This window comes from Nyctereutes procyonoides, unplaced genomic scaffold (genome assembly GCF_905146905.1).
Source record: "Nyctereutes procyonoides isolate TBG_1078 unplaced genomic scaffold, NYPRO_anot_genome, whole genome shotgun sequence".
NCBI classification, from domain to species: Eukaryota; Metazoa; Chordata; class Mammalia; order Carnivora; family Canidae; genus Nyctereutes; species Nyctereutes procyonoides.
Genome location: NW_026575140.1, coordinates 57,813,971 through 57,839,650, shown reverse-complemented (window position 1 = coordinate 57,839,650; position 25,680 = coordinate 57,813,971). Strand labels below are relative to the sequence as shown.

Below are 25,680 nucleotides of genomic sequence, written 5' to 3'. Positions count from 1 at the left end.
GATGGATCTAGAGGTTATGATGCTAAGTGAAATAAGACAGAAAGCCAAATATCATATGATTTCACTTATATGCAGAATCTAAAAAACAAAATGAACATACATATCCGTGTGGCTCAATCGGTTGAAAGTCTGACTCTTGATTTCAGCTCAGATCATGATCTCAGAGCCCTGAGATTGAACTCTGTTCAGCACAGGGGGTATACTCAGTTGAGCATCTGCCTTGGGCTCAGGGTGTGACCCCGGGGTCCTGGGATCGAGTCCCACATTGGGCTTCCCACAGGGTGCCTGCTTCTCTCTCTGCTTGTGTCTCTGCCTCTCTGTGTCTCTCATTAATAAATAAATAAAATCTTAAAAAAAAAAAAACCACAATGCTAAGTGAAAGGAGTCAGACACAAAGGACCACATACCGTATGATTTCATTTCTACGAAATCTGTAGAGACAGAAGGTATTTTAGAGTTTGCCACCCGCTGGGGAGAAAGAACAGGGGAGTGACTCGCAGTGGGCATAGGGTTTCTCTCGAAGGTGATGAAAATGTCACACAATTAGTTGTGATGTTTGCACAGCCGTGAATCCAGTAAAAACCACTGACTCCTATACCTTAAATGGATGAATTTTACGGCATGCCATTATATCAATAAAACTAATATTACAAGAAACACAAGTAAACTGCAAATACTTCCAATTTGGGTGAACTTCCAGGCCGTTATGCTGAAGGAAGCCAGACAAAAAAACATAATACAATATGAATCATCTATATAAAGTTCTGTAATGGGCAAAACCAATCTACACTGATCGAACTGGGATCAGTAGGTGCTTGTGGCAGGAGGTGGGGAGGAGGTTGATAGTGAGACACACGAGGGACATTGGTGACAAGACTAGTATCTTGATTGGGGCAGTTATGCCCTGGGACTCAGAGAACTGTACATAGATGAGTGTGTATTCAACTGCGTGGAAATTTTCACTTCAAATTGTTTTAGAAATAAGAAATGGACACCTGGGGTGCTCAGCAGTTGAGCGTCTCCCTTCCGCTCAGGGGTGATCCTGGGGTCCTGAGACCAAGTCCTGTATCGGGCTCCCCCCAGGGACCCTGCTTCTCCCTCTGCTTGAGTCTCTGCTTCTCTCATGAATAAATAAATACAATCTTTAAATTTTTTATTTTATTTTTTTTACAACTTGGGCATTCTGAATTCTCATTCGAGAACACAGATGACTCCCAGGCAGCGTCCAGGTGGGCACCGAGTCATCAGACATGGCTACAGTGGATTTCCTCTGCATCTGTGTGTCTGTCCGTCCATCTGTCGCTTCCATCCCCCTTCCGGCGTCCTCCTGCTTCTCCCTGGAGATCAGAGAGTGCCCGCAAATGAAGGGGGCACAAAAGGATAGGTGTTTGAACGGGGTGTCTGTCCACCTCTTCTGTCCTCCCTCTCCTCCTCCTTCTACCCCCTGGCGCCTATAATCACCAGGCGGTCTGAGGCTAAGTGGTAGTTTGGCCCACAGTGCGGGGGGGGCGGGGGGGGGCTTGGAAACCACACCCCTCCCCCTGGGGCCCTCCTGGCCATTGCCAACATCCCGGGTCTCCTCCACTGTTGAGATGGGTCTCAAGTGGGCATGGTGCTTCCCATGGTGTGGGTGCCGGAGACAGCAGGGGACTCAAAGAAGAGCAGGTATGGGGGGGACTGGGGAGAACGGGGGCTCTCTCTGTCTGGGGAGAAAGGTAAATGTTTAAACTAGTGAAGGGAAAAGGATCATTTGTTTCCCTGGGGGGAGGTGGACTTTCCCATGGGACTGCCTAAATACCCTGCAGGGCCCAGCGCAAAATGAGGAGGTGAAGCCCCTGGTTAAAAAATATATATATATTAACACCTTCAAGACAGTGACAGCAGCGCATCGGGGGCCCTTCGGCGTGAGTACATAGGTCAGAGGCCGGTGAAAGCAGCCCTGCTGTCTCAACATCCCCACTCCTTGCCCCAGGACCACCTGGCCTCTTCCCTCCTCACTGCGGAAGGAAGGACACTGACCCACGACACCCTTCTTCCCCTTCCAATCTCCCTTTCAGGCCTGGATCCCGCTGTCCCTCCAGACCCAAATCCCAGCCCGGCTCCTGCCCCCACTGTGGCCAAGGGAGGGACTCCATCCTTAGGGTCTGGCGCCTACTTCACCAGGAAAGCCCGACTCTCCTTCCGCCACCAGCTGCATGACCTAGCATCTGCCAACGACTCTACCATCTGATGGGGACAAGCAGGCACCTTGCAACCCTGCCTCCCCAGGCTTCTCCATGATCCGTGTGGCCCCAGGTTCCCCGTGACATTGTCATTAAATGTACCCAGAGTTACCAAGTATTGTGTGCACGTGAGCGTACTAGGGTGTGGGGAGTGGCTGCAGCCTGAGGCCCTGGGGCTGGGTCGCAGTGCTGAGCTGGGGGTGCGGCACCCACGGGAGGGGATGCAGTGGGGAGTAAACATGACGCAGCTCATGTAACACGGGGCCCAGGTGGAGCTGGCTGAAACGGGTGTGCCAAAATTGAGCCCAGGGTTAAAAGTGGTGAGCAGTGCGGAAAGGCTGGAGCCCCGCAGGCAATGAAGCTGCCTCAGTGGACTAGGCAGGGAGCCTCCTCTTCTCAGACAGTAAATAAACACACGAGCCGGGAGAGAGAACAGTAAATGCTAGGAAGCAAATTACACGGTGCTGGGAGGGCAGGAGGAGGGGATGCTTCTGAACCCCAGGTAGTCGAGAAGGAACTTTCTGATAAGGGGGTCATTTGAGCTGAGACCTGAATGGTAAGGAGCCCCTGAAAATTGGGAAGCCCTGCGTCGTGCGGATTTGCTGTAATGGCTGCAATGCGGTGGTTCAGGATGGCAACAGCGATAGTGACAGTGACAGGTGGCGGGGGGGGGGGGTTGGGGGATAGCTAGCTGAGCGTGAAGGCAGGCTTCGGCGGGCGGGTAACCTCTGCTCGGTTTTGCTGTCAACCTAAAACTGCTCTTAAAGTTTATTTTATGGGGTGCCTGGCGGGCTCCGTCGGTGGAGCATGTGACTCTTGATCTCGAGTTGTGAGTTCAAGTTGTGAGTGGAGAGATGAACATAAAAAAAAAAAGTTTATTAAAAAAAAAATCAGGACACCTGGGTGGCTCAGTGGTCCTAGGATCAAGTCCCACATCGGGCTTCCCACAGGGAGCCTGCTTCTCCCTCTTGCCTTTCTCTGTGTGTCTCTCATGAACAGATAAGTAAATAAAATCTTTAAGAAAATAAAATAAAATCACGGAAGAGTCCTGGGCAGGAAAAACAGGAAATGTAAGTGCAAAACCCCTGAGGTCCTAGGGAAGAGGAAAAAAAGACAGTGACCAGAGCGTCAACACTGGGGGAAACTGCTGGATCAGCAGGGCCATGGTAAGGACCTAAAATATGATCCTAGATCCCAGATGGGATGGGAAGACACCGAGGAAGATCAAGCAGGGGGCGACAGGTTCTGACTTACATCTAAAGATCCCTCCGGTAGTTCTATGTGAAAAGGTTGCTGAAGGGCAGATGCAGGAGCGGCAAGGTCATGGAGGGGGCTGTTGCCATCCTGCAGGCAAGCCCTGATGGCGGCTTGGGTCAAGACAGGGGTGTGGAGTGAGCACAGTAACGCAGTTTAGGATCACTATGTTGCACACCTGAAATTATGTAGCATCACTTATGGAAGAATGACGTGCAGAAGGCGAGAAGTGGGTAGAGTTTGAGGGACCAACTGTTGGGCTCAACGCAGAGCTGGGGGTGGGGGGGGAAGAATCAAAGATACCTACCTTGAGGGACAGCTGGGTGAACAGGTTTTACAGAAAAATCAAAGGTTTTCTCTTCTCTCTATGGGTTATTTACTTATTTATTTAAGAGATCTATTTATTTTTGAGAGAGGGAAAGAGAACAAGGGAGCAAGCATGGGCATGTGGCGGGGGGGGATTGGTGGCAAGAGGGAGAGAGAAGTCGACACCCCACCCCCACCCCGTTCAGAAGGGAGCCTGATGTGGGGCTTGATCCCATGACTCTGAGATCATAACCCGAGCCTCAATCCAGAAGACACTTAACTGACTGAGCCACCCCGGTGCCCCTCTCTACGGTTATACAGTTAAGGTTGAGGTACATGTTTGGGATCAGACACCCTCTATTTTTTTTTTCGCTTAATCCAGAACCCCTCACCTCCTCAGGAAGCTTCTCTTGTAACCTTGAAAATCCTCCAGAGCTGGATCACATTCTAGAACAGTTTTCTTTTTTTTTTTTTTTTAATTTATTTATTTATGATAGTCACAGAGAGAGAGAGAGAGAGAGGGAGAGAGAGAGAGAGAGAGAGAGAGAGAGAGAGAGGCAGAGACATAGGCAGAGGGAGAAGCAGATTCCATGCACCGGGAGCCCGATATGGGACTCGATCCCGGGTCTCCAGGATCGCGCCCTGGGCAAAGGCAGGCGCCAAACCGCTGCGCCACCCAGGGATCCCTAGAACAAAGTTTTCAAATGTGGTTGTACAGTTCCCTTATCCATGGAGTGGAGGAAAAACAGGGGAGACCGAGAACACCGAGCACCGTGAATGAACACTGCTAGCTCCTAGCTCCTCTAGGTCCCCGGCTTGAATGCAGACAGCCTTGGGGGGCCAGAGTCTACTCGCAGCCCCCGTCGTAGGGGCTGAAGACTGGTTCACCATCACATTGCCAAGGGAATGACAGCTTTCAGGGCCCCCTCCCCACCTGACATTCACCTTGGACTCTATTTGCAAACAAAGTCCACCTTTCCCCTCAAAGCCAACATAGTCACACTGCTGCTCCTGACAAGATGAGGTGACAGAGAGTAAGTGTGGGCAGAGGGGACTGTGAACCTGTGCTGGACATCTGGTGTCCTCTGGCCTTGGGGTCAGGAGCCACCCATGATGACAAGCAGGAGGCAGGCCTAGGGGAAGTGCCCTCGGTCTCGGTCAGGATTCTGAGATCACCCCTGGGATGGAGCAGGGAAGGGGATGGGAGCTCTTATTTCAACCACACCTTGGTATCCTAAGGACCTGGCTATGGTGAAGAAAAGCGAGTGGGGAGAAAGGTGGTCTGGAAAAGGAGGCTGGAAAATCACTCTTGCAAAGGCTTGTCTCCAACTGCCTCCCAGCTCAGAGCAGAGGTTCATATACACCAGTGTGGGCCAAACAAGTGCAGGCTTGAGGTGAAGAAAAGATCCTCAAAGCAAATTCTTTTAGACAAACTGTTTATTGAATTTTACGTCACTATGGGGTATCTCTTACTGTAGCCTAGGATTCCAGGAATCAGGGAGGTGGCAAAGTGGCGATGGTGAATTTGGGAATCTGGTCTCCCAAAAGTACCTGCCGCTCTACCCCTGATTCTGCAATGGCCGCCAGGCGGATCACCCCTCCACTGGAGCCGTCCCGTTCCATGGCCAAAGCGAGCGCTGTGAACAAAAGAAGAAATCTACAGTCAGACTCAGACGCTGGCATCGCTATAAGGAATGAGGAATATTAGCCTGGTTTGGACATGAGGGTTGGAGTTCACAGGTCCAAAATCCCAAGTTCTCACCATTAGCAGTGAACTGCAGACACTCCTCCTTGGTCATGCCTTCCCGGTAGGTAGCATCGACATAGCCATATATGTAGGAGCTCCCAGAGCCCCCAATGGCAAAGGACTGCCTTACCATCATACCCCCCATGGGCACCGAGTACACCTGCCGGATGGAAGGAGGACAGAGTCACCAGTTGTACCCTCTGCAACACATGTACATACAGTAGTCCATGTGGGATTGGTCTGGGGGGGCAGTTTTTTTTTTTAATTTATTTATTTGTTTTTTATTTATTTATGATAGTTACACACAGAGAGAGAGAGAGAGAGAGAGGCAGAGACATAGGCAGAGGGAGAAGCAGGCTCCATGCACCGGGAGCCCGACGTGGGATTCGATCCCGGGTCTCCAGGATTGCACCCTGGGCCAAAGGCAGGCGCCAAACCGCTGCGCCACCCAGGGATCCCTGGGGGGGCAGTTAAGAGTAAATGAGGTAGAGACTGGGAAGAAAACCTAAATGGGGCAGCCCGGGTGGCTCAGTAGTTTAGCGCTGCCTTCAGGGCATGATCCTGGGGACTCGGGATTGCGTCCTGCATTGGGGGACGCATGGAGCCTGCTTCTCCCTCTGCCTGTGCCTCTGCCTCTCCCTCTCTGTGTCTTTCATGAATAAATAAATAAATAAAGTCTTATAAAAAAAAAAGAAAGAAAGAAAAAATAAAACGGAAATGACTGGAGTGGGGAAAGGATCAAAGGCATGGGTCCAGTGCTCTGGTGGGGGTAGGGTTTCTTACCTGCCCTCCCTCTTGGGGGTCCCAGCCTGCAATGATGATTCCTGCCATCAGGTCCTCCCGGTATCGGTAACACATCTCCTTAAAGAGGCTGGCTGCTGTGTGTACCAGCGGAGGCTCATTTAGCTCAATGCTAGGGGGTGAGGATAGTGACACAGAAGGCAGCATCAGGACCTGGGAGTCAGACCATTCAGCCCCTCAGGTCCCCACTCTCGGCACATACTGGCTCCTCCCCTGCCCACAAGTACCTGTGGAAACCAAGCTGATAAGTGACCGCATCAGCTACGGCCTGGGTGTCAGCTGCTGAGCCTGAGCGGCAGCAGAAAATCCGGTCATGAATAGGGGTCAGCTTGTCTGTCACTCGATTGGCAATGTAGGACCTGCAGGATGGCAGGACAGTGAGGAAGCGATCCCCCTTGTCTCCCACCTCCATCCAGCTTCTACCTACTCCAGGAGCTCTGGAGTCGAAATTCCAGCATTTGCCATTAGCTTCCAGCCAAATTGAAGCCAGATGGACGGCAGACGGCAGACTTTTACAAAAGTTTCACCAGAGGGTGAGTGGGGGCCTGAAAAAGTAGTAGGAGCTGGAATACATCCACAAGTCCAAGGAGGGGAGAACCCTCCCTTCCCACAGGGGGCTGTGCAGGGTAAGGATGGACTGCTAGGCGAAGAAGGAAGGGAAAGACGGGGTGACCTGCCGATTTGCGTCCAGAGCTCACCCAGTGGTCGTTCTGGAGTCGGCTCCCAGAACCACGCCCCCTTCAAATTGCACGGCCATGATGGTGGTCTGGGAGAAAGAAGAAAGGGGTGACGGTGGGCCCCTTCCCATTCTCCAGCACACACCCCTCCAATGACCCCTCAATGCAGCCTCCGGCGCACGCTATCCAATCTCCTGGGGGACCCCCAAAACCCCAAGAATACCACAACGCCCATCCTCAAATCCCCAGGGGCCCCTCCCGGCCTTAAACCCTCGTCCCGCAAGGCCCAGGATTCCGCGCTCCCGCCTCCCTCCCACCTCCCGCCCCTAAGGTACCACACTCGTCTCCGGCATCCACAGGATACGTCGTCCCTGCTCCCGCACATCAGACCTTCTCCCCCGCCCCCGCCCTCCAGCTCTCCAACCCTCTCAGGCCTCCGCCTTCCCTCGCCTCACGCCTTGCGCGCATCTCCTGGACCCCGAGTGCCTCCTCACCCCTGTGGAGACTTCCCGAGTCTCCCAGTCCGGGGTGATGGCCTCGGCACCCCAGGCCGGCGCGGACCCCGCTCCTCGAGCAGTTAGCAAGGTGGCCGCCATCTTCCTCTCCCGGCAGTGCCACAAAGCAACTGTCGTAAAGGGCCCTGTCACTGTTCAGTCCCGCGGGGAAGCAGTCTGTGGACGCAGCTAAGTCACGCTTGACGGCGGGAGGAAAAAGTATCGTACTGGTGAGGTTCTTTTGCGACAGTGAGCGCTTGATGGCATTGTGGACAGCCTACAAACCCGAAAAGTTCCCGGGACCGTGTGCGCGGCCTACGCTTCCCATAGAGCATCGCGGGGTTTACGTAACCTGATGGGAGTTGTAGTTCAGAGTCTGGGGACGCCCTGAGCGTCTCTGAATGCCAATGACTGCGCACCTCTGCTTTCTCTTAGGTGTATACCTAGCTCTGTAAGCGAGGAGTACAACTGCTGGGTCGTGTAGGGACTCTATACTTTGCATCTATACTTTGTATTTTTTTTTGCATAGCAACTGCCCCGTGGGATGGCCCGCCAACCCAGTGTGCGTGCATGAGCATTCCCATTTCTCCACATCTCTCATGGTCACTGTGAATTAATTTTAGCCATCCTTGTGGGCGTGAAATGCCATCTTGGATAGCTTCCCCACCCGTTTCCTTAATGATTAGTGAGGTTGAGCATATTTTCATATGCTAATTGACTATTCGTATATCTTCTTTGGAGAAATATCTATTCAAATCCTTAGCTTATTTTATTTTATTTATTTTAGATTTTATTTATTGATGAGAGACACACAGAGACAGGCAGAGACATAGGCAGGCGGAGAAGCAGGCTCCTGCAGGGAGCCAGATGCGGGATTCATCCCAGGACCCCAAGATCATGACCTAAGTCAAAGACACCCAACCACTGAGCCGCCCAGGTGCCCTATATTATTTTATTTTAAAGTAATCTCTACACTCAAGGCGGGGCTCTGACTCTCGACCTGGAGATCAAGCATCGCATGCTCCAGCGACTGAGCCAGCCAGGCACCCCAAAATTGGGTTATCTTTTTATTGTTCAATCATAAGTGTTCTTTTTTATATTGTAGATACAAAGCCTTTATCAGGCAGGATCTGCAAATATTTTCTCCCATCTATAGATTGTCTTTTCACTTCCTCATACCCCTGAACAACCAGTGGGTCAAAGGAGAAATCACAAGGCAAATATTTTAAGATGAGTGATCATGAAAATAAAACATATCAAGACTTAGAGGTGCAGCATAAGCAGTACTCAGATGGAAACTTGTCGCTCTGAAGGCCTATTTTAAAATCCTTAAGATACTATAAAAAGAACAAACTAAAACTTTAAAGAAAAGCAGGAGGAAAGAAATAATAAAGATCAGAGTGGAAATAGATGAAATAGAAGGCAGACAAACAATGGAACCAATTAAAACAGAAGTTGGGGGCGGCCCCAGTGGCTCAGTGGTTTAGTGCAGCCTTCAGCCTAGAGTGTGATCCTGGAGACCTGGGGTCGAGTCCCATGTCATGCTCCCTGCATGAAGCCTGCTTCTCCCTCTGCCTGTGTCTCTGCCTCTCTCTCTGTCTCTGTGTCCCTCATGAATAAGTAAATAACATTTTTTTAAATAAAATAAAACAGAAGTTGAAGTTGGTTCTTTGAAAAGATCAGGAGTATGTTGTTTCTTTTCCACATTATATGTGAATTTCTCAAATCCCTTCCTGTTACTGATTTCTACTTTCGTTTCATTTCAGTTATTGTGACTTCAATCTTTTAAAATTCATTTTTTATTTTTATTTTTTTTAATTTATTTATTTATGATAGTCACAGAGAGAGAGAGAGAGAGAGGCAGAGACACAGGCAGAGGGAGAAGCAGGCTCCATGCACCGGGAGCCCGATATGGGATTCGATCCCGGGTCTCCAGGATCGCGCCCTGAGCCAAAGGCAGGCGCCAAACCGCTGCGCCACCCAGGGATCCCTAAAATTCATTTTTTAAAAAGATTTATTTTTTTGAGGGTGCCTGGGTGAGGTGTCTGCCTTCCGCTCAGGTCATAATCTCAGGGTCCTAGGATTGAGCCCTGCATCGGGCTCCCTGCTCAGTGTGGAGCCTGCTTCTTCCTCTGCCTCTGCCCCTTCCCTCTGGATGTGCTCTCTCTCTGTGTCAAACAAATAAAATCTTTATTAAAAATTGTGAAAAGAGAGAGAGAGAGGATCGCAAATAAACTCCCCACTGAGTGCAGAGGCAAACACACAGCTTGATCTCAGAACCCTGAGCTGAAATCGAGTCGGATGCTTAACTGAGTGAATCACTGAGGCCTCCCTAATCTTTTAAAATTGAGACTTTCTTGAGGCCTGACATATGGTCACTCTTGGAGGATATCATGTGCACTTGAGAAGAATGTGTATTTTGCTGTTCTTGTGTTAAGCGGTCTTCCCATGAATCTACAATAGTCTTCTAATACCACATAACACCCTCGTTGAAATGGCTCCTGACCAACTGTCCAGAATCACATTTCCTCTTTACTTTTAAATTTTTTATTGTAGTAAAATATAAATAACATATACCATTTTGCATCTTAACCATTTCTGAAGTCTGATTCAGCAGCATTAAGTACATTTGCATCATTGTGCAATCTCCTTTTTTCTTTTTGACTCTTGGCTCCAGCCATCAGAACCATTTTGAATGTTCATAGATTCATTTAACAAAAAGCTATTGAATGTCTACTAGGTGGCAGGCACTGTTTGAAGCAATGGAGGAACAAAATGGACAGAAGTTCTCAGCTCCATGCAGCTTACATTTCTTAATGGAGACAAAACAAAGAAGTACAATATACAGCATGTTATTACATAGTGACTCATATTAATAAAAAAAAAGTAGAGAAGGGAAACAGGAAGTGTGTGTGTGTGTGTGTGTGTGTGTGTGTGTGTGTGTGTGTGTGGAAATTTTAGAAAGAATAACAAGGGAAGGTCTCCCTGAGGAGTCACTTGAGTAAAATCCAGAAGGATATAAGGAGAGAAGTAATTTCTCTATTTGGGGGAAAAGCATTCTAGACAGAGGGAAGAGCAAGTACAAAGATCTTGAGGCAGGATCTTGCCTGAGAAATTGAAGGAAATTCGGAAGAGTTCAACTCAGCTCGTACAGAGTCAGATCATGCAGGACTTTTATGAAGCTTTTCATCATTCTCAATTGAAAATATGAGCCAGAAAATTTCCTGCTTAAATTAAAAAAAATTTTTTTTTTCATCTCAGTGCAATAGGAAGCCACTGGAAGGTTTTGAGCTGGGAAGTGATGTGATAGGATCTATATTTTAAGATTACTTTGGCTGTTATTTTGAAAATACGCAATAGGGGAATCAAGTGTGGGGCAGAGAGTCCATTAGGAGACTACTGTAATAATCCAGGCAATAAAGTTGGCTTGGCAAGGGTGATGGCAGCGGAGATCGTGGGAAATGGTGGGATTCTGACAGATTAGATGAGGGTGTGATGCAAGAGAAACAGAAGTCAGAATGACTACAAAGTTTTTGGCTTAAGGACCTCGAAGAATGGAATGAATCGTCATTTACTGAGTTGGCAAAGACTCCCCGAAGGAAGTATTTGGGGAGTGGGGGTGGGGAGGAAAGGGTATGCGCAGCTCAGTCTTGGACATGTTAGGCTTGTTATGTCTAGCAGAAATCCAGGCGAAGGTATCTAATCAGGAGGTGCATGTATAGGATTCTGGGGTGCAGGGGAAAGTGGGCTGGACTCCCAACTTGAGAGCTCTCATCGTGTGACACGGCCATCTGCTTTCATGCTCACTCTCGTGGGCGTGCCCAAGGACGTGTTTTCGTGAACACACGTTATGAGCTGAGCACTTGCTCTGCCTGCTCCGGTGTGAGGCCTGACGCACAGGTGTGTTAGGCTTGGGTAGCAGACAGGGGAGGGTGCTAGTGATGGGCAGGGACGGGGGACACACGCAGAGGTGCAGGGCTTGGACGTGCCGCACCTGCGGCGTCTATGGAGGCGTCCAGGAAGGAGCCGGCTGGACGCGGCCGGGGGCTCAGGGCGCAGGTCTGGGCCGGAGACTTGGCACGCAGTGGGGAGCGGTAGCCTTGGGAGTGGCTGGGAGCGGCCCCGGGGCGGGGGGGGGGGGGTGGCGTGAGTCGCTCGGCTGCCGGGAACAGGGATGACACATCTTCCCACATTCATTGTTTTCTATTTCCCTTAAGCGCCTGCAGTCATCACACAAGACGCCCTAAATCCACCACCGCTCGCTACTAACGCTCTTTATTCCGCGCGGCACCTCCCCGGGCCCCACGCCTGCGCAGAGCGGGAGGGGCGGGCCCTCCAGGCGGTGGCGTCACAGGGAGGCGTGGCTTCGGCGGCCCCGCCCCTGGCCCGCCTCCCGGGCAGTGGCGGGCTGGACGCGCGGCACTTGGGGCTCCGGGGGCCTCAGGCCAGCTGCAGCAGGTCGAGTTTGGCCAGCAAGCCTTGCGTGCGGTTGTAGACGTCCCCCAGGGTGCCCGCCGCCCGGGCCAGCGCGGCCCGCGCCTCCGCCTCCCCGGCGCCCGGGCACGCCAGCTCTAGCCAGTGGCCGCGGCCCGGGAAGGCGAGGAAGGCGAGGCGGACGGCCTGACGGGTCAGCCAGGGGTGGTGCGGGGCCAGCGCCGTGCGGTACGCGTCGCTGCATTGCGCGCCGGCGTCCGGCCCGCCCCGCGTCCCGGTGGCCACCCGGTGGAGGCAGAGTTGGGACCAGCGCAGCGCTCGGTGCAGCAGGAGCAGTGTGCGTGAGCCCGAGGAGCCGGCGGGGTCTCGAGGGGCGACCCCGTGCCGCTCCAGCAGGCCAGCCCGCCGCTCCCAGGCCGCCATGGCCGCCAGCGACGAGTAGTGCGCCGCCTCCGGGCCGTGCACCCGCGCCTCGAGGGCCATCACTTTGGCAGAGGCCTCGCTCGTGGCGAAGGCGAAGATGGAGCCGAGGGGAGTTAGGAACCTGTGTGTTCGGGGGCAGGCAGAGCGTGGTCGGAGAGCGGGCGGGGGAGGCCCCGGGAGGCGGGCCCCGGGGTGGAGGACCCAAGGCCACTCACCTAACTAGCGCCCTCCATCCCGCGAGGTACTGCGGCAACGCCACATCGCCTTCGGGGTGCAGGCTGGCTCGGAACGGCCCTACCACGCGGCCCAGCGCTCCCTGGGGGCCCGCGCACTGAGGCTCTTCCCACTCGGGGGCCTCCGGGGGGCCCGATTGCCGCGGGACCTTGGGGGCAGACACGGGTGGGAGGGGGCGGGAGCAGAACCCCTGGCCTGCGGGGCCTCCTGCGCGGAGCAGCCCGGGCGCGCCCTGCAGACGTGACTCCTAAAGTCGGCCTGGTGTCTCTCCTGCTGCTGACGGGAAAGGGGACACCGGGAGCAGGACAGCCCCCCTCCCTGGATCCTAGACCTGGCCGGGCTCCCCGCGATCCGGGTCCCACCCCCGTCCCCAGCATACCTGGGCCGGCGGTGGGCCCTGGGGAACACACGACTGTGCCCCGGATCTGCAGCCCGGGAGGACCTCTGGGGAGGGCCGAGGCCGAGCAGTGAGGAGGGGGCTCGGGGCGCCCGCGCGGAGCTTCCCGGTTCCTCCCAGGGCAGCCGAGGGCAGGGGACACTCACGCACGCTCCAGGCACAGACATAGAGCAGCAGCAGCAGGAGGACCGCGAGGGGAATCGCGTGGCGGAACCAGCACCGCGAGACAAGCGGCAGCAGCGCGACCCCAGTGCCTGCTGCTGGCGCCATCGCCCCTCACCGGCCCCCAGCCAGCCCTTGTCCCTCCGTCTCCTCGGGAGAAGCCCGAGGTACGCTGAGGTGCTAAGGGTTAATTAATAATTAACCTACCAAGTCCCCTTCCCTGGCGCCCTTTGCCCCAGAGGGCAGCATCCCAGCGATGAAGGACCGGATGGAGAGGATTTGGGGGGATTCACGGAATGGAGAGGATTGGGTGGGGATTCAGCACCAACCACACATCTCTGCGTTTGCCTTCCGTGTAGGGCCAGGTTGTAGGAAGAAGGAAGAGAGGCCCCGAGAACCAGTTTCCCCACTGAGCAATGGTGGGGGCTCGACATTAATTCTGGGCTTGAATTCTGGCCACTGTAAACTGAGGACAATAATAGGTACTTTGTCGATCTCATCTGAGGATTAAATGATAACGTATGTGCCAACACTGTAAATGCAAAAGTTTACCACAATTGCTCCATAAATCTTAACGTGTTAGGTTCAAACATAGGGCACCTGGGATTCCAGGGAGCGCCCACTTCTAAATTCACTCTTCCGTGTTCAAGAGACCTATCTCCATCTGGATGCTTTAGACTTTAGGCTTTATTTATTTGTTTTTATTCATGAGAGACTCAGAGAGAGGCAGAGACATAGGCAGAGGGAGAAGCAGGACTCCATCCGGGTACTCCAGGATCACGCCCTGAGCTGAAAGCAGATGTGCCCAACCCCCGAGTCACCCAGGCATCCCTACTTTAGGCTTTGAATGTTTATATTTTTTGTGGCTTCATTTTTTTTTTTAAACTCCAGATTGCTTCTGGTTCTTCAGTTATTCATCTCGTGTGTGTGTGTGTGTGTGTGTGTGTGTTTTAAAGAATCTCTTTGCCTGATGTGGGGCTTGAACTCATGACCCCCAGATAAAGAGTTGCATATTCTGGGCAAGCATGCCACCCACATTATTCTTCAAACCAAACCTTATGAACTATTTTTGCATCCATGCCCTGTACTAGTTCTCAAGAAGACAAAAGAGCCCTCACAGAGCTCAAGGTCCATTGGAAAATGTATCATCTGTTTCCCCCACGTTGATGTGGGCTCCCATGAAGATAGGAGAGTGTGAAGAGCAGGCAAATCGGGTTCACCCCTTGACAAATTCAGGTCTTTTTTTTTTCCTTCCCAAATTAGGATTCCACCTGGTGGTCATAGCTAGGAAAACATTCAGGGAGAGAACATGGAAGTGATGGAAGAAACAGCATCTTTTGCTCTTAGGCGTTCTCCATCCCCTCCCTGTAAACTTCCTAGAATTGTTTCTGTGTGTATTTTCTTTTTGGGGGAAGGGGTGCCCTGGATTCTCTGGGAGTCAGGGCCCCAATTACTAAGAAGATGTTTTCTACCTCCCCCAGTTCCTGGATTCTTGTCCCATCTCTCCCTCTAACGCTCTTTCAAATTCTGGAGTCCTTGAGGTTGCTTCTGACCAAACCTGTCCATCATTTCTCTCCCTGGACTTTAGCTCCCGCTTCCTAGTGTGGGAGCGGTTCCAGGCTTGTTTACCTCAACCACAGGCAAGTCGCTTGCCATTTCTAAGCCCCAGTCCCATCATCTGCGGAATAGAAAGTGGGAGTCTGCAGGGTTCCTGGAATGGATTAGTTTCGGGTGTCACTTAATCCAGGAGGCCCTTCCGTAATCAGAGTCTTCGGACAGTGGTGCTATAAATGCACACAAGGAGCTGAGCTCACCGAGACCACAGGATGGAGAGGGGGGCCGCAGCCAAGCTGCTGTTGCTTGTGCTGCTGTGGGGCACCTGCTGCGGACATGCACAAGCTGACCACCTGAGCGACTACACGTCGGTCATCGAGGTGACCAATGGGGGACCTTGGGGCGACTGGGCCTGGCCGGAGATGTGTCCTGATGGATTCTTCGCCAGCGGGTTCTCACTCAAGGTAGGGGCTCAGGCCTAGGTCTTGGAGTGGGGAGGAGACGCAGGACCCTGTGCACGCGTGCACAAGAACAGAGGATGGCAATCTTTTCACGGGTCCTTACCCCTCCGTTTCCCCCCCTCCCTGCTTTGCCCAGGAAGAGCCCCCCCAAGGCATTTCCAGAGATGACACGGCTTTGAACGGGATCCGACTGCACTGCTCACGGGGGAACGCAGAGCGCAACACGCAGGTGGTGGAGTCCCAGTCTGGAAGGTGTGGGGCCAGGGCCAAGGACCCCAGAATATGTGGATAAACCCCTTCCTCTCTGTTACACACACATCCTCCTAGCTAACAGGCTAAAAGGTCAGGGCTGCGGGGCAGTTGAGACCTCCGAGGAGTGGGTGGGAGTCCTCTCCCCTGCACCTTGCTGGAGGTCAGGTGAGGAAACCCACCCCCCTACCCCCCGTGGTGCAGCCCCCCGCTGAGAAGCCCCCAGGGCGAGTCGGGATGGAGGTGCTGATGGAGGGGCGGGGTAGGGGACTTCAGACGCTGTGCTTCTCCCCTTGCCCTGTAGGTGGGGCTCATGGAGTGAGCCCCTGTGGTGCCCTGGCGGTGGCTTTCTGGTGGCTTTCTCGCTGAGCGTGGAGGCGCGCCAGACCCTCGGGGACAACACGGCTGCCAACAACGTACGCTTCCGCTGCTCCGACAGCACGGAGCTGGAGAGGCCTGGCCTGGCCTGGGGTGACTTTGGGAAATGGAGTAAGCCCTGCGCCAAAGGCGTGTGCGGTCTGCAGACCAAGGTGGAGCCACCGATGGGCCTCCAGGATGACACCGCCCTCAATGACGTGCGCTTCTTCTGCTGCCGCAGTTAAGGAGGTCGCCCGCCCCCGCCAGTCCCACCGCGCTCGCTCGCTATTACAGCTTCTCTGTCTCTGCTGTGGTCTCGCTTGTTTTAGGGGTAGGAAGCTGCGTCTCCTTGTCTTCCTCTTAGCCCGACATTGGGTCAGGCCTTAATTTGGGTTTGGGCTCAGGAGGCCAGGCAGGCCCCTGAAAGTCACGGACTCTTCACCCAGAAAAGTGCCCTTGAGGGCAGCCTAGGTGGCTCAGCACTTTGGCGCCTGCCTTTTGCCCAGGGTGTGATCCTGGAGACACAGGATTGAGTTCGCCTAGGGCTCCCTGCATGGAGCCTACCTCTCCCTCTGCTTGTGTCTCTGCCTCTCTCGGTCTCTCATTAATAAATAAAAATCTTAAAAAAAAAAAGTGCCCTTGAACACAATTTTGCGTCTGACGGTGGTGTCTGCAGACATATTGTCCTCGTTAAGAGCTCAGGGTCTGGGATCTCTGGGTGGCGCAGTGGTTTGGCGCCTGCCTTTGGCCCAGGGCACGATCCTGGAGACCCAGGATCGAATCCCACGTCAGGCTCCCGGTGCATGGAGCCTGCTTCTCCCTCTGCCTGTGTCTCTGCCTCTCTCTCTCTCTGTGACTATCATTAAAAAAAAAAAAAAAAAAAAAAAAAAAAGAGCTCAGGGCCTTTCCTTTCTGAACCACCAGTGACCTCAGGTTGAGAAATGTCTACCAAATTAGGAGCCAGCAACATTAGAATACCCTAAGCTTTCATTTTCTAGAGTTTAGACTAATTTGTCTTTTTCACCGTTTCCTTTTCTTTCCTACAAAAGTTAAAGAATGGCTCTTCTGGGGCAGCTGGGGGGCTCCCATGGTTACACATCTGCCTTCAGCTCAGGTTACATCTCTGGGTCCTGGGATCAAGCCCCACAACAGGCTCCTGGCTTAGTGAGGAGCCTGCTTCTCCCTCTCTCCCTGCTCCTGCTCTTTCTCTCTATCTCTGTTTCAAATTAATAAATAAAAAGTATTTTTTAAAAAAATGAAAGTGGCTTTTCCATGTACGGATTTCTGCCTGGGACCTCTGTCCTTGCTGGTCTCCACCTGTAACCCCCCAGCTACCTGGATGGCTTGTCCATTCACCAGACTTCGGCTCTGATTTCACTTTCTTGGACTTTATTTTATTTTAAAAAGTCCCTCCATCAGCCAATACCTATCCCATCACCAGCGTGTTTTTTTAAAAGTGAAGTAATCTATTGGCTGTCAAAAAAATGTGTACCCATCTTACGCCCCTGGGTTGTTAAATTCTTTGGGCGTATGGAACTTGCCTGTCTTGTTTAGCACTGTATGTGAGCGCATTCTAACAGGCCAAATAACTACTTGTTAAGGACACTTGCGGGAGGGGGCGGGTCCCAAACAGGAGCACCCGGAGGCCCTGTGTGGCTGGAGGCCTTGGGGCCCTCCATGCACAGAGGGCATCATCTGAGACCCGAACAGAGAGTTCAAAAGTTTATTCCAGGTTCAGGTGGGCCAGTCGGGCATCCAGGAGGGAGCACAACGTCAGTGGAACTTCATTGAAGGGTGCCCTGCGGAAAAGAGAAAGTGAGGACGCAGCCAGGGAGCAAGGGGGTTTTCGCTCCAGCTCCACCCCCACCGTGCCCCACCTCCTTCTTCCTGCAATCGCCGCAGAAGACACCGAGGGTGGCGTTCACCAGCTGTATCCCGCACAGCACGACCTCCAGACACGAGGCGGCCACCAGCAGGGAGAAGAGAGTCACATTCCAGGAGACCACGCCCGGTGGCTCCACGCACAAGTCCCACAAAGTCCGGTTGAGCAGGTAAGAGCCTCTGCGGGGTGGGGGTGAGGGGGGGCAGGGTCACATGAGAGGGTGTGCCCTCCCTGCAGCCCCGTGCAGGTGTCCAGGGAGGTTTGCTCATGTGGCCCACGTGGAGGAGGCCCTGGCCAGGTGCATCCCCCCCACCGCAGGTTGGGTATCCAGGTGGGAAAGGTGGGGCGGAGAGGGGCAAGCGAAGCCTTACTCGGTGTCTTTGAAGTGATATTCCCAGTGGCCGTTCATTAAGCAATTGGGTCCGATTCGGAGCCCGGCTCCCGACACTGACAGGCAGTAGATGGCACCCAGCACCCCGAAGGCCGAGGAGAAGATGGAGCGCAGCATCTGGATGTGCCATGGAAGGAGAAGTGAGCAGGCCGCCCCTCCCACGCGTGCACCTTACCTCCCGGGGCTCCCGGCGCATGCAAAATACATCTCCCTGGGCATCTGGGGAGCTCAGTCCGTTAAGCATCTGCTTTCGACTGGGATCATGGTCGTGGGGTCCTGGGGTCGAGCTCCCAGTGGTGCTTCCTGCTGAGCGAGGAGCCCGCTTCTCCCTCTCCATCTGCCCCCTTTCGTGCTCCCGTGCTCGCTCTCTCTCTCTCTCTCTCTCAAATAAATGAATAAAATCTTAAAAAAACAAAACAAAACAAAACAAAAAACCCTCCCTGCAAACCCGGGGGCTGGGCCTTAGCTGCTCCTGGAACCAGAGGCTGCGGAGGTCGGAGGTTGTAGCGTCCCTCTGTACGCCCACTGAGGCCAAGTGCAGGGGCGTAGCTGGGACTCTGAGGAGGAGGAGCTCCCGCACCTGGCGGGGGACCGTGGCCACAGGTGTGACTCTGCAAAGATCCATGCGGAGGGTCTTCCCAATCCCGCCCTCGTTTGAATCTTACCCTGCAGCGATTTCCGCAGCAGCCCACGCCGCAGCAGCCCTTGCCCCCTGCCCGAACCGCCGCGATGCCGGGACATAGCACCTGTAGAGGAGGATCAGTATGACAGCCAGTCCTCCCGCCACTCCCCACATCCTCCACACCTTACTGCAGGGGAGTCGCGGGCCGCTAGTCTCCCCCTGGAGCTGCCTGGGATGCCATCAGCCCTTTGGACTGTAGGAAGGCTTATCTCCCTGACTCCTGGAGCGCGCTTCCCTCCCGCCTTTACTTATATCATCATTGACGTGCCTACTTATCTGCAGCCTCCAAGAGGGTAGGGCCCAATGTCACGATATCCTCCATAGATCTTGGCGCCTGGTAGGTGCCCAGCTGAACCGTAGTCAGAGGGCCTGGGGTCAATTAATGCCAACCCTGTGCTCACTTCACACTCTAGGGATGGCCTCATCTCTCTGGGTCTTCAAGACCCACCTCACAGGGCTGTTCTCAGGATTTAATGAAATGCCAGATCGACCTTAGGTCAAGACTGGCTCAGTACATGCTCAATAACAATAAATCTCCATGGCAGAAAGGAATAGTGGTGTTGGAGTGTCTGGTGAGCTGGGATTATGTGGAGTGGATGGGGAGAATGTTGGTGAATGCCCTGATGGGCAGTGCAGGGACCCCCAACCTAAAATCTTGGTCCTTTTTTTAAAAAAAATTATTTATTTATTCATGAGAGACACAGAGAGGCAGAGACACAGGCTGGCTCCATGTGGGGAGCCCACAATGGGGCTCGATGCCAGGACCCTGGGATCATGCCTTGAGCCTAAAGCAGATGCTCAACCACTGAGCCCCCCAGGTGCCCCTCAAGTTTTCCTTTAATGATTCTTGAACCTGTCTGGACGATCAATCCCCCACCACCTCCCAGAAGGATGACATTCTCTCCACCTTTCTGCGAGATGTCTAAATCTCTTGCTCCCGTGCTGCCGCACACTCCATCCTACGTTGCTACCACCAGAATGAACTTAGCTTTCAACTGGTCTCTTCTCTGCCCAAATCCTTCAGGATCTCCTCAGGGAGTAGCCCATCAAGTCTGAATTCTAGGAGGGGGCACCTGGGGGGCTGAGTTGGTTGAGACTCGATTCTTGGTTTCGGTTCAAGTCATGATCCCAGCCAGGGTCATGGGATCCAGCCCCATGTCCAGTTCCTTCCTCAGTGCTGAGTCTGCTTGAGATTCTCCCTCTACTTCTCCATGTCCCTCCCCCCACTCTTGCACACGCTGTCTCTCTTTCTAAAATAATAAATAAATAAAATATTTAAAAGAGAAAAAGAAGGACGCCTGGGTGGCTCAATGGTTGCCTTTGGCTCAGGTCGTGACCCCAGGGTCCTGGGATTGAGTCCCTCATTGGGCTCCCTGCAGGTGGCCTGCTATCTCCCTCTGCCTGTATCCCTGAGTCTCTCAGGAATAAATAAATAAATAAAATCTTAAAGAGAGAAAGAGAGAGATTGAGCTTGGGGAAGGCGTTTGAGGCTGCTCACTTTGGCTCTGGCCTTATCTTGTTGCACCACACCAGGCTCTTTGCCTATTGCCCATCTCTGGAATTCCACAGCTGTCTTGATCTTTGCCTCTCTATGCCTTGTGTAGCACACAGTGTACCAGGCATCATTTCATTCCTCTCTACGGGTGGGGCCGAGGGTTTAATTCTGTCATCTCATTCCTCGTGACGTCATAGAAACACCTGCCAAAGTGAGTAGAATTCTTCCAGATACTCCCTGTCCGCTCTTCCATGTCTCCCAGCAGAACCAGCAGTGGCCCTCTGGGTGGGATGCTTAACTGGGAAGCCTACAGATCCAAAGACACCTAGAATTGCTTTTGGGGTTTACCAATTTCCATTGACCTACCTCTTTGATATTTCTGTTTTCTTAGCCAAAGTGTTTAGTTATTTTTTTAAAAAAAAGATTTTTTAAAAATTTTTATTTATTTATGATAGTCACAGAGAGAGAGAGAGAGAGAGAGAGAGAGAGGAGAGAGAGAGAGGCAGAGACACAGGCAGAGGGAGAAGCAGGCTCCATGCACCAGGAGCCCGATGTGGGATTCGATCCCGGGTCTCCAGGATCGCGCCCTGGGCCAAAGGCAGGCGCCAAACCACTGCGCCACCCAGGGATCCCTAAAAAAAGATTTTTATTTATTTATTCATGAGAGACACAGGCAGGGGGAGAAGCAGGCTCCCTGCGAGGATCCAAGGCAGCCACTCAACCGCTGAGCCACCCAGGCATCCCAAGTGTTCGATTCCTATTGTTCTCCAAGCTCCTCTGACTCACTCTGTGCCAAGAGAAGGGTCACTGTAAGCGCAGAAGGAGACACTGAGTTTGTAGCTCGAGTCTGCTTCCTTGGCCCCTGGCCCACACTCAGCCACTCAGCTCTCCTGGCCAACCACAGTTGTCTCCCATCACCCGCTCACCTCTACCCTTACTCTGCACACCAGCTGGTGGGACCCAAACCCAGAAGTGTCTGGAGCAACTAAAATGCTCCTGTTTTGCTGATGTGCGAAGGAAACCAGTATAAGAACTTCAGAAAACTCGGGGATCCCTGGGTAGCTCAGTGGTTGAGCGTCTGCCTTCGTCTGCCTTCGGCCCAGGGCGTGATCCTGGAGTTCCGGGATTGAGTTCTACATCGGGTTTCCCGCATGGAGCTGCTTCTCCCTCTGCCTGTGTCTCTGCCTCTCTCTCTGAATGAATAAATAAATAAATCTTTAAAAAAAAGAAAAAAAAAGCTTTTATTTATTTATTCATGCGAGACACACAGAGAGAGAGAGAGAGAGGCAGAGACCCAGGCTGAGGGAGAAGCAGGCTCCATGCAGGGAGCCCGACATGGGACTCGATCTTGGGTCTCCAGGATCACACCCTGGGCTGCAGGCGGTGCTAAACCGCTGTGCCACTGGTGCTGCCCAAAAATATTTAAAGAAAAAAAAAGAACTTCAGAAAACCCTTTGGCAATATCCATGAGCACTGAATGCCTGCACGCACCTTAAGAATCAGCCATTTCGGGAATCCCTGGGTGGCTCAGTGTTTTAGCGCCTGCCTTTGGCCCAGGGTGTGATCCTGGGGTCCTGGGATTGAGTCCCGCATCGGGCTCCCTGCATGGAGCCTGCTTCTCTCTCTGCCTGTGTGTCTGCCTCTCTCTCCTCTGTGTCTTTCATGAATAAATAAATAAAATCTTAAAAAAAAAAAGAAAGGAATCAGCCATTTCACTCCTAAGTATCCATCCAACAGTCATGCAAACAGAAGTTCGCCTAAAAACATCTGTGGGAATGTCCATAGCACCATTATTTGCAATAAACCCAAGTTGGGGCCTATGCAAACACCCATCAATGGTAGGATGTTTAAATTAATTGCAGTGTATGCACACCCTGGAACGTGCAAGAAATAACAGACTACGCCTCTGCATAATGACACGGATGAACCTCACACACATATGTTGAGCTGGAGAAGCCAGACACAAAATTGCTACCCTGCAGGATTCCATTCATATAAAGCGCTGAACGGGCAAGACTAGCCCATGGGGTTAGAAATCAGGGTGGTGGGGACTCTGGTGGGGGTCGTGCCTGGCATGGGAGGCACGTCTGGGATTCTGGTAATGAGCTGTGTCTTGGTCTGAGTGCTGGGTGCATGGGGGTTCCGCTTTGTAAAAATCTGCTGGGCTGTCTGTTAAGGATCTGGGTGCTCGTCCGTATGACTTTAAAAAAAGTTCAGGGGATCCCTGGGTAGCTCAGCGATTTAGCGCCTGCCTTTGGCCCAGGGCACAATCCTGGAACCCCGGGATTGGGTCCCACATCGGGCTACTGGCGTGGAGCCTGCTTCTCCTTCTGCCTGTGTCTCTGCCTCTCTCTCTCTCTCTCTCTCTCTGTCTATCGTAAATAAATAAATAAATCTTAAAAAAAAAAAAAAAAAACAAAGTTCGAAAGCTGGCAGCCTGATTGGCTCAGCGGTTTAGCACCGTCTTCAGCCCAGGGCGTGATCCTGGAGACTTGGGTTCAAGTCCTGCATTGGGCTCCCTGCATGGTGCCTGGTTCTCCCTCTGCCTGTGTCTCTGCCTGTCTCTCTCTCTCTCTGTGTCTCTCATGAATAAAGAAATAAAATCTTTTTTAAAAAAGTTCAAAAGCCCAAAACAAGGTAAAAGTTCCTTCTATAGTTTCTTGTTGTACTTTTTTTTTTTTTTTTAATTTATTTGAGACACAGAGAGAGGGAGCACCAACAGGGGGAGAAGCATACTCCCCGCGGAGCAGGGAGCCCGATGCAGAACTCAATCCCAGGGCGCTGGGATCATGACCTGAGCAGAAGGCAGATGCTTCCCAGACTGAGCGCCCCCCCCCCCGCCCCGGGGCACCTTTCCTGTTACAGTTATAATAAAATCCCCATTCTTCACAAGGGTCTACATGCTCTGGCCCGTGTCTGCTTCAGGGCTCATCTCATTAAACCCCTACTGCCCCGGCTGCCCACACGATCCTCAGATGTGCCAGCTTAGGCTGTGTACTTGCTAGCCACCCGCCCACCCTCGGCTGTGGTGTAGCTTCCTTCATTTTGTCTTGTGGGGTCCAGTTCAGATGTCACCTCACTGAGGCCTTCCTTGAAGATGCTGTAAACTGGGGCACCTGGCCAGCTCGGTGGGTACAGCACTCCACTTTTGGTCCTGGGGTTATGACTTTGAGCTCCATGTGTGGCATAGAGTTTACTTAAAAAAAATTAAAAGCATATTCTTGGGGTGCCTGGGTGGCTCAGTCGGTAAAGCATCTGCCTCTTGATTTGGGCTCAGGTCGTGATCTCAGGGTTATGGGACTGAGCCCCACGTTGGGGTGGGTGGGAGTGGGGGTGGTGTGCTTAGGATTCTCCCTCTCCATCTCCCCCTGCCCCTCCCCTGGCCCCTCCCCTCCTCTCTTTGGAAAAAAGTTTTAAAATTTTCAAAAATATATACTCTTGGGGTGCCAGGGTGACTCAGTGGTTGAGCATCTCCCTTCCACTCAGGGTGTGATCCTGGGATTGAGTCCCATGTCTGGCTACCCAAAGGGATCTGCTTCTCCCTCTGCCTGTGTCTCTGCCTCTCACTCTGTGTCTCTCAGGAATAAAAAATAAAATCTGAAAAAGAAAAAAAAAAAAAGCATTCTCTTGCCTAGAAATGAAATTCAGAAATTCAAAGGGATAGAAAGTGATGTTTAAAAAAAAGAAAGAAAGAAAGAAAGAAAATGCTATGAACACTGCCCCCCCCACCCCACGCCCACCCCTCTTGCCCTAGGAAGGAGCTCTTTGCCATTGCACCTGCTTGGTCTCCTGGGGGTGGGGAGGGCCTGTCTTGCCTGAAATCATCTTACTCCTTTGTGTATTGCTCACAGGTTATTAACCGAGTGTCTGTCAAGTACAGGACCGGGCAGCCACGGGGCTTGCATTCCCGCTCTCTGGATGCTGTATGTGTCCTAGAGGGAGTGCCAGCTCCAGGGAGAGCAGGGCCGTGGCCCTAGTCCCCGCGGTGCCTAAGGGACTCTGCGAACACAGGCGGGAAAGTCTCCTTAAGAGCAGCTGGGACGTGGAGGTGGGAAGAGAGGGGCCAGGAATGTCCTGGGTAGGGGTGCCGGCAGCGTGGGGGGTCTCCCCTGAGGCAGGCCGGTTAGACTGTTAGACCGGGGAGGTACGGGTGGCCAGGGCTGGAGAAGGGGCACAGTGTGGCGCTGAGTGAGGGTGCAGGGAGGACAGTCACTGTGTCCAGAGAGGCCCAGGGGTGCCCTGCCTGGGGAGTTTCACCCGTGAGCCCTCTGAGGAGTGAGGAGCCAAGCTGGGGACATCCCATGGCCATGTTAACCTACCCTGAAGTTCCCCCAAATGTCAGGGTGGGGATGAAGAGGTCTCTGAGGTGTGTGTCCCCTCCGCCAACCCCACTCCTGACAGATCTGAGTCTCCAGGAAGCCGGGGGCAGGGTCACCCTCCCCACCATGCACACCTGAGCTCTGAGTCGAAGCAGCCCCAGGATGGAGGGGGGCATCCGGAAGTGTGAGCGGAGAGTGGAGGGACGATGGGGAGGTGGAACAGGCAGGATGAACAGAGCTGTGATCCTGTTCCTGGTTCCAGGTGCTCACACCCAGCCTCCATGCCCGTTATCATCCAGCACTGATCACCACCCACAGGGCCAGCTGTTCCCTCTGGCCTCAGAGGGAGAGGGAGGGATGCACTATAGCATCTGCTGCCGGCCCCCCCCCCCCCGCCCCCGCAGGGCAGGGAGGGACAGGGAGTGGGGGCTCCTTCCTCCCTCCCTTCCTTCCTTCCTTCCTTCCTTCCTTTCTTCCTTCCTTCCTTCCCTTTACCCTTGGATGTTTGGATGTTCAGCTCAGGCCCCTGGGCCTCCCCCAGGACTCACAGGCCCTCGGTGTCTGAGGGCGGTGGGAGGACCCAGGTCCCTCCAGACTGCCATCCCCACCTCCCACCCCACCCCACTCGAGCTCAGGACCCCGCAGCGGGGCGCCCACCCGCTCACCATCAGGCCCCCGCCGATGAAGCCAGCCATGAGCCACACTTGCAAACTGAGGTTGCTGACGTTCGTCCAGTTGGTCTTGCCCTGAGGCACCAGCAGGAGGGCATTGGCCACCATGCAGACCAGGGACAGGGGGATGAGGGAGAGCCCCACGAAGCGGGAGCACTTCCCAGTGCACATGGTGAGGCAGCCACCCCTACGAGTCCTGAGTGAAAGTGAGCCCCGATCCAGGTCCAGAAGAAAAACAAGCCTGGAGCAAGGTACAAAGGTTGGAGAGGAGTGGCAGCATCAGGCAGGGAGAGATAAGGGAGAGACAGGCAGGAGCACCGCAAAGAGGAGGTGGAGGGGCCGCTGCCCTCGAGCTGGGGGGGGGGGGGGTGGAGGCGAGGAGCTTGACATGCAGGAAGTGGCCTGAGGTTGGGGTGCTCTTTCTCCCTTCCTGCCGCACCTGCACCTGCCCCTGCGGCCATCCCCCAA

The 25,680-nt window shown here is 53.4% G+C and overlaps 4 protein-coding genes across 5 annotated transcripts; 1 reads left to right on the top strand and 3 right to left on the bottom strand.

Annotated features, from left to right (window-relative positions):
* Positions 1-5,201: 5,201 nt before the first annotated feature.
* On the bottom strand, positions 5,202-7,652 carry PSMB6 (proteasome 20S subunit beta 6). Its single transcript, XM_055306165.1, has 6 exons — positions 7,502-7,652; positions 7,029-7,096; positions 6,558-6,689; positions 6,313-6,442; positions 5,545-5,689; positions 5,202-5,419 (listed from the first exon to the last, which is right to left on the bottom strand). The coding sequence occupies exons 1-6, from the start codon at positions 7,601-7,603 to the stop codon at positions 5,277-5,279; spliced, it is 720 nt and encodes a 239-aa protein (XP_055162140.1). The 5' UTR covers positions 7,604-7,652; the 3' UTR covers positions 5,202-5,276.
* A 2,380-nt stretch (positions 7,653-10,032) lies between these two features.
* Positions 10,033-13,272, bottom strand: GLTPD2 (glycolipid transfer protein domain containing 2). Of its 2 annotated transcripts, XM_055307187.1 has the most exons (4): positions 13,136-13,272; positions 12,972-13,036; positions 12,574-12,740; positions 10,033-12,479 (listed from the first exon to the last, which is right to left on the bottom strand). In XM_055307187.1, exons 1-4 carry the CDS (start codon positions 13,257-13,259, stop codon positions 11,942-11,944), a joined length of 894 nt encoding a protein of 297 aa, XP_055163162.1. In that variant the 5' UTR covers positions 13,260-13,272; the 3' UTR covers positions 10,033-11,941. The 2 variants fall into 2 exon arrangements, with proteins under 2 accessions (XP_055163162.1, XP_055163160.1); XM_055307185.1 differs by having other exon boundaries at positions 12,972-13,259.
* Positions 13,273-14,974: 1,702 nt separating this feature from the next.
* VMO1 (vitelline membrane outer layer 1 homolog) lies at positions 14,975-16,394 on the top strand. Its single transcript, XM_055307188.1, has 3 exons — positions 14,975-15,169; positions 15,303-15,418; positions 15,720-16,394. The coding sequence occupies exons 1-3, from the start codon at positions 14,978-14,980 to the stop codon at positions 16,015-16,017; spliced, it is 606 nt and encodes a 201-aa protein (XP_055163163.1). The 5' UTR covers positions 14,975-14,977; the 3' UTR covers positions 16,018-16,394.
* Positions 16,395-17,181: 787 nt separating this feature from the next.
* TM4SF5 (transmembrane 4 L six family member 5) lies at positions 17,182-25,423 on the bottom strand. The gene is made up of 5 exons (XM_055306529.1): positions 25,207-25,423; positions 18,711-18,791; positions 18,026-18,162; positions 17,650-17,833; positions 17,182-17,571 (listed from the first exon to the last, which is right to left on the bottom strand). Exons 1-5 carry the CDS (start codon positions 25,381-25,383, stop codon positions 17,557-17,559), a joined length of 594 nt encoding a protein of 197 aa, XP_055162504.1. The 5' UTR covers positions 25,384-25,423; the 3' UTR covers positions 17,182-17,556.
* Between the last annotated feature and the right edge of the window lie 257 nt (positions 25,424-25,680).

Coding starts and splice junctions, on each gene's coding strand:
- TM4SF5 (XM_055306529.1), bottom strand. CDS start 25,383: ATGTGCACTGGGAAGTGCTCCCGCTTCGTGGGGCTCTCCCTCATCCCC. Junction 18,163..18,710: donor GCTGCGGAAATCGCTGCAGG/GTAAGATTCAAA, acceptor TGGCACATCCAG/ATGCTGCGCTCCATCTTCTC. Junction 17,834..18,025: donor TATCACTTCAAAGACACCGA/GTAAGGCTTCGC, acceptor CCCACCCCGCAG/AGGCTCTTACCTGCTCAACC.
- GLTPD2 (XM_055307185.1), bottom strand. CDS start 13,259: ATGGCGCCAGCAGCAGGCACTGGGGTCGCGCTGCTGCCGCTTGTCTCG. Junction 12,741..12,971: donor AGGGCCCACCGCCGGCCCAG/GTATGCTGGGGA, acceptor TCTGCCCCCAAG/GTCCCGCGGCAATCGGGCCC. Junction 12,480..12,573: donor GGATGGAGGGCGCTAGTTAG/GTGAGTGGCCTT, acceptor CCGAACACACAG/GTTCCTAACTCCCCTCGGCT.
- VMO1 (XM_055307188.1), top strand. CDS start 14,978: ATGGAGAGGGGGGCCGCAGCCAAGCTGCTGTTGCTTGTGCTGCTGTGG. Junction 15,170..15,302: donor CCAGCGGGTTCTCACTCAAG/GTAGGGGCTCAG, acceptor TGCTTTGCCCAG/GAAGAGCCCCCCCAAGGCAT. Junction 15,419..15,719: donor GTGGAGTCCCAGTCTGGAAG/GTGTGGGGCCAG, acceptor CTTGCCCTGTAG/GTGGGGCTCATGGAGTGAGC.
- PSMB6 (XM_055306165.1), bottom strand. CDS start 7,603: ATGGCGGCCACCTTGCTAACTGCTCGAGGAGCGGGGTCCGCGCCGGCC. Junction 5,690..6,312: donor ACCCCCAAGAGGGAGGGCAG/GTAAGAAACCCT, acceptor TCCATCCGGCAG/GTGTACTCGGTGCCCATGGG. Junction 5,420..5,544: donor TCTGCAGTTCACTGCTAATG/GTGAGAACTTGG, acceptor TTTTGTTCACAG/CGCTCGCTTTGGCCATGGAA.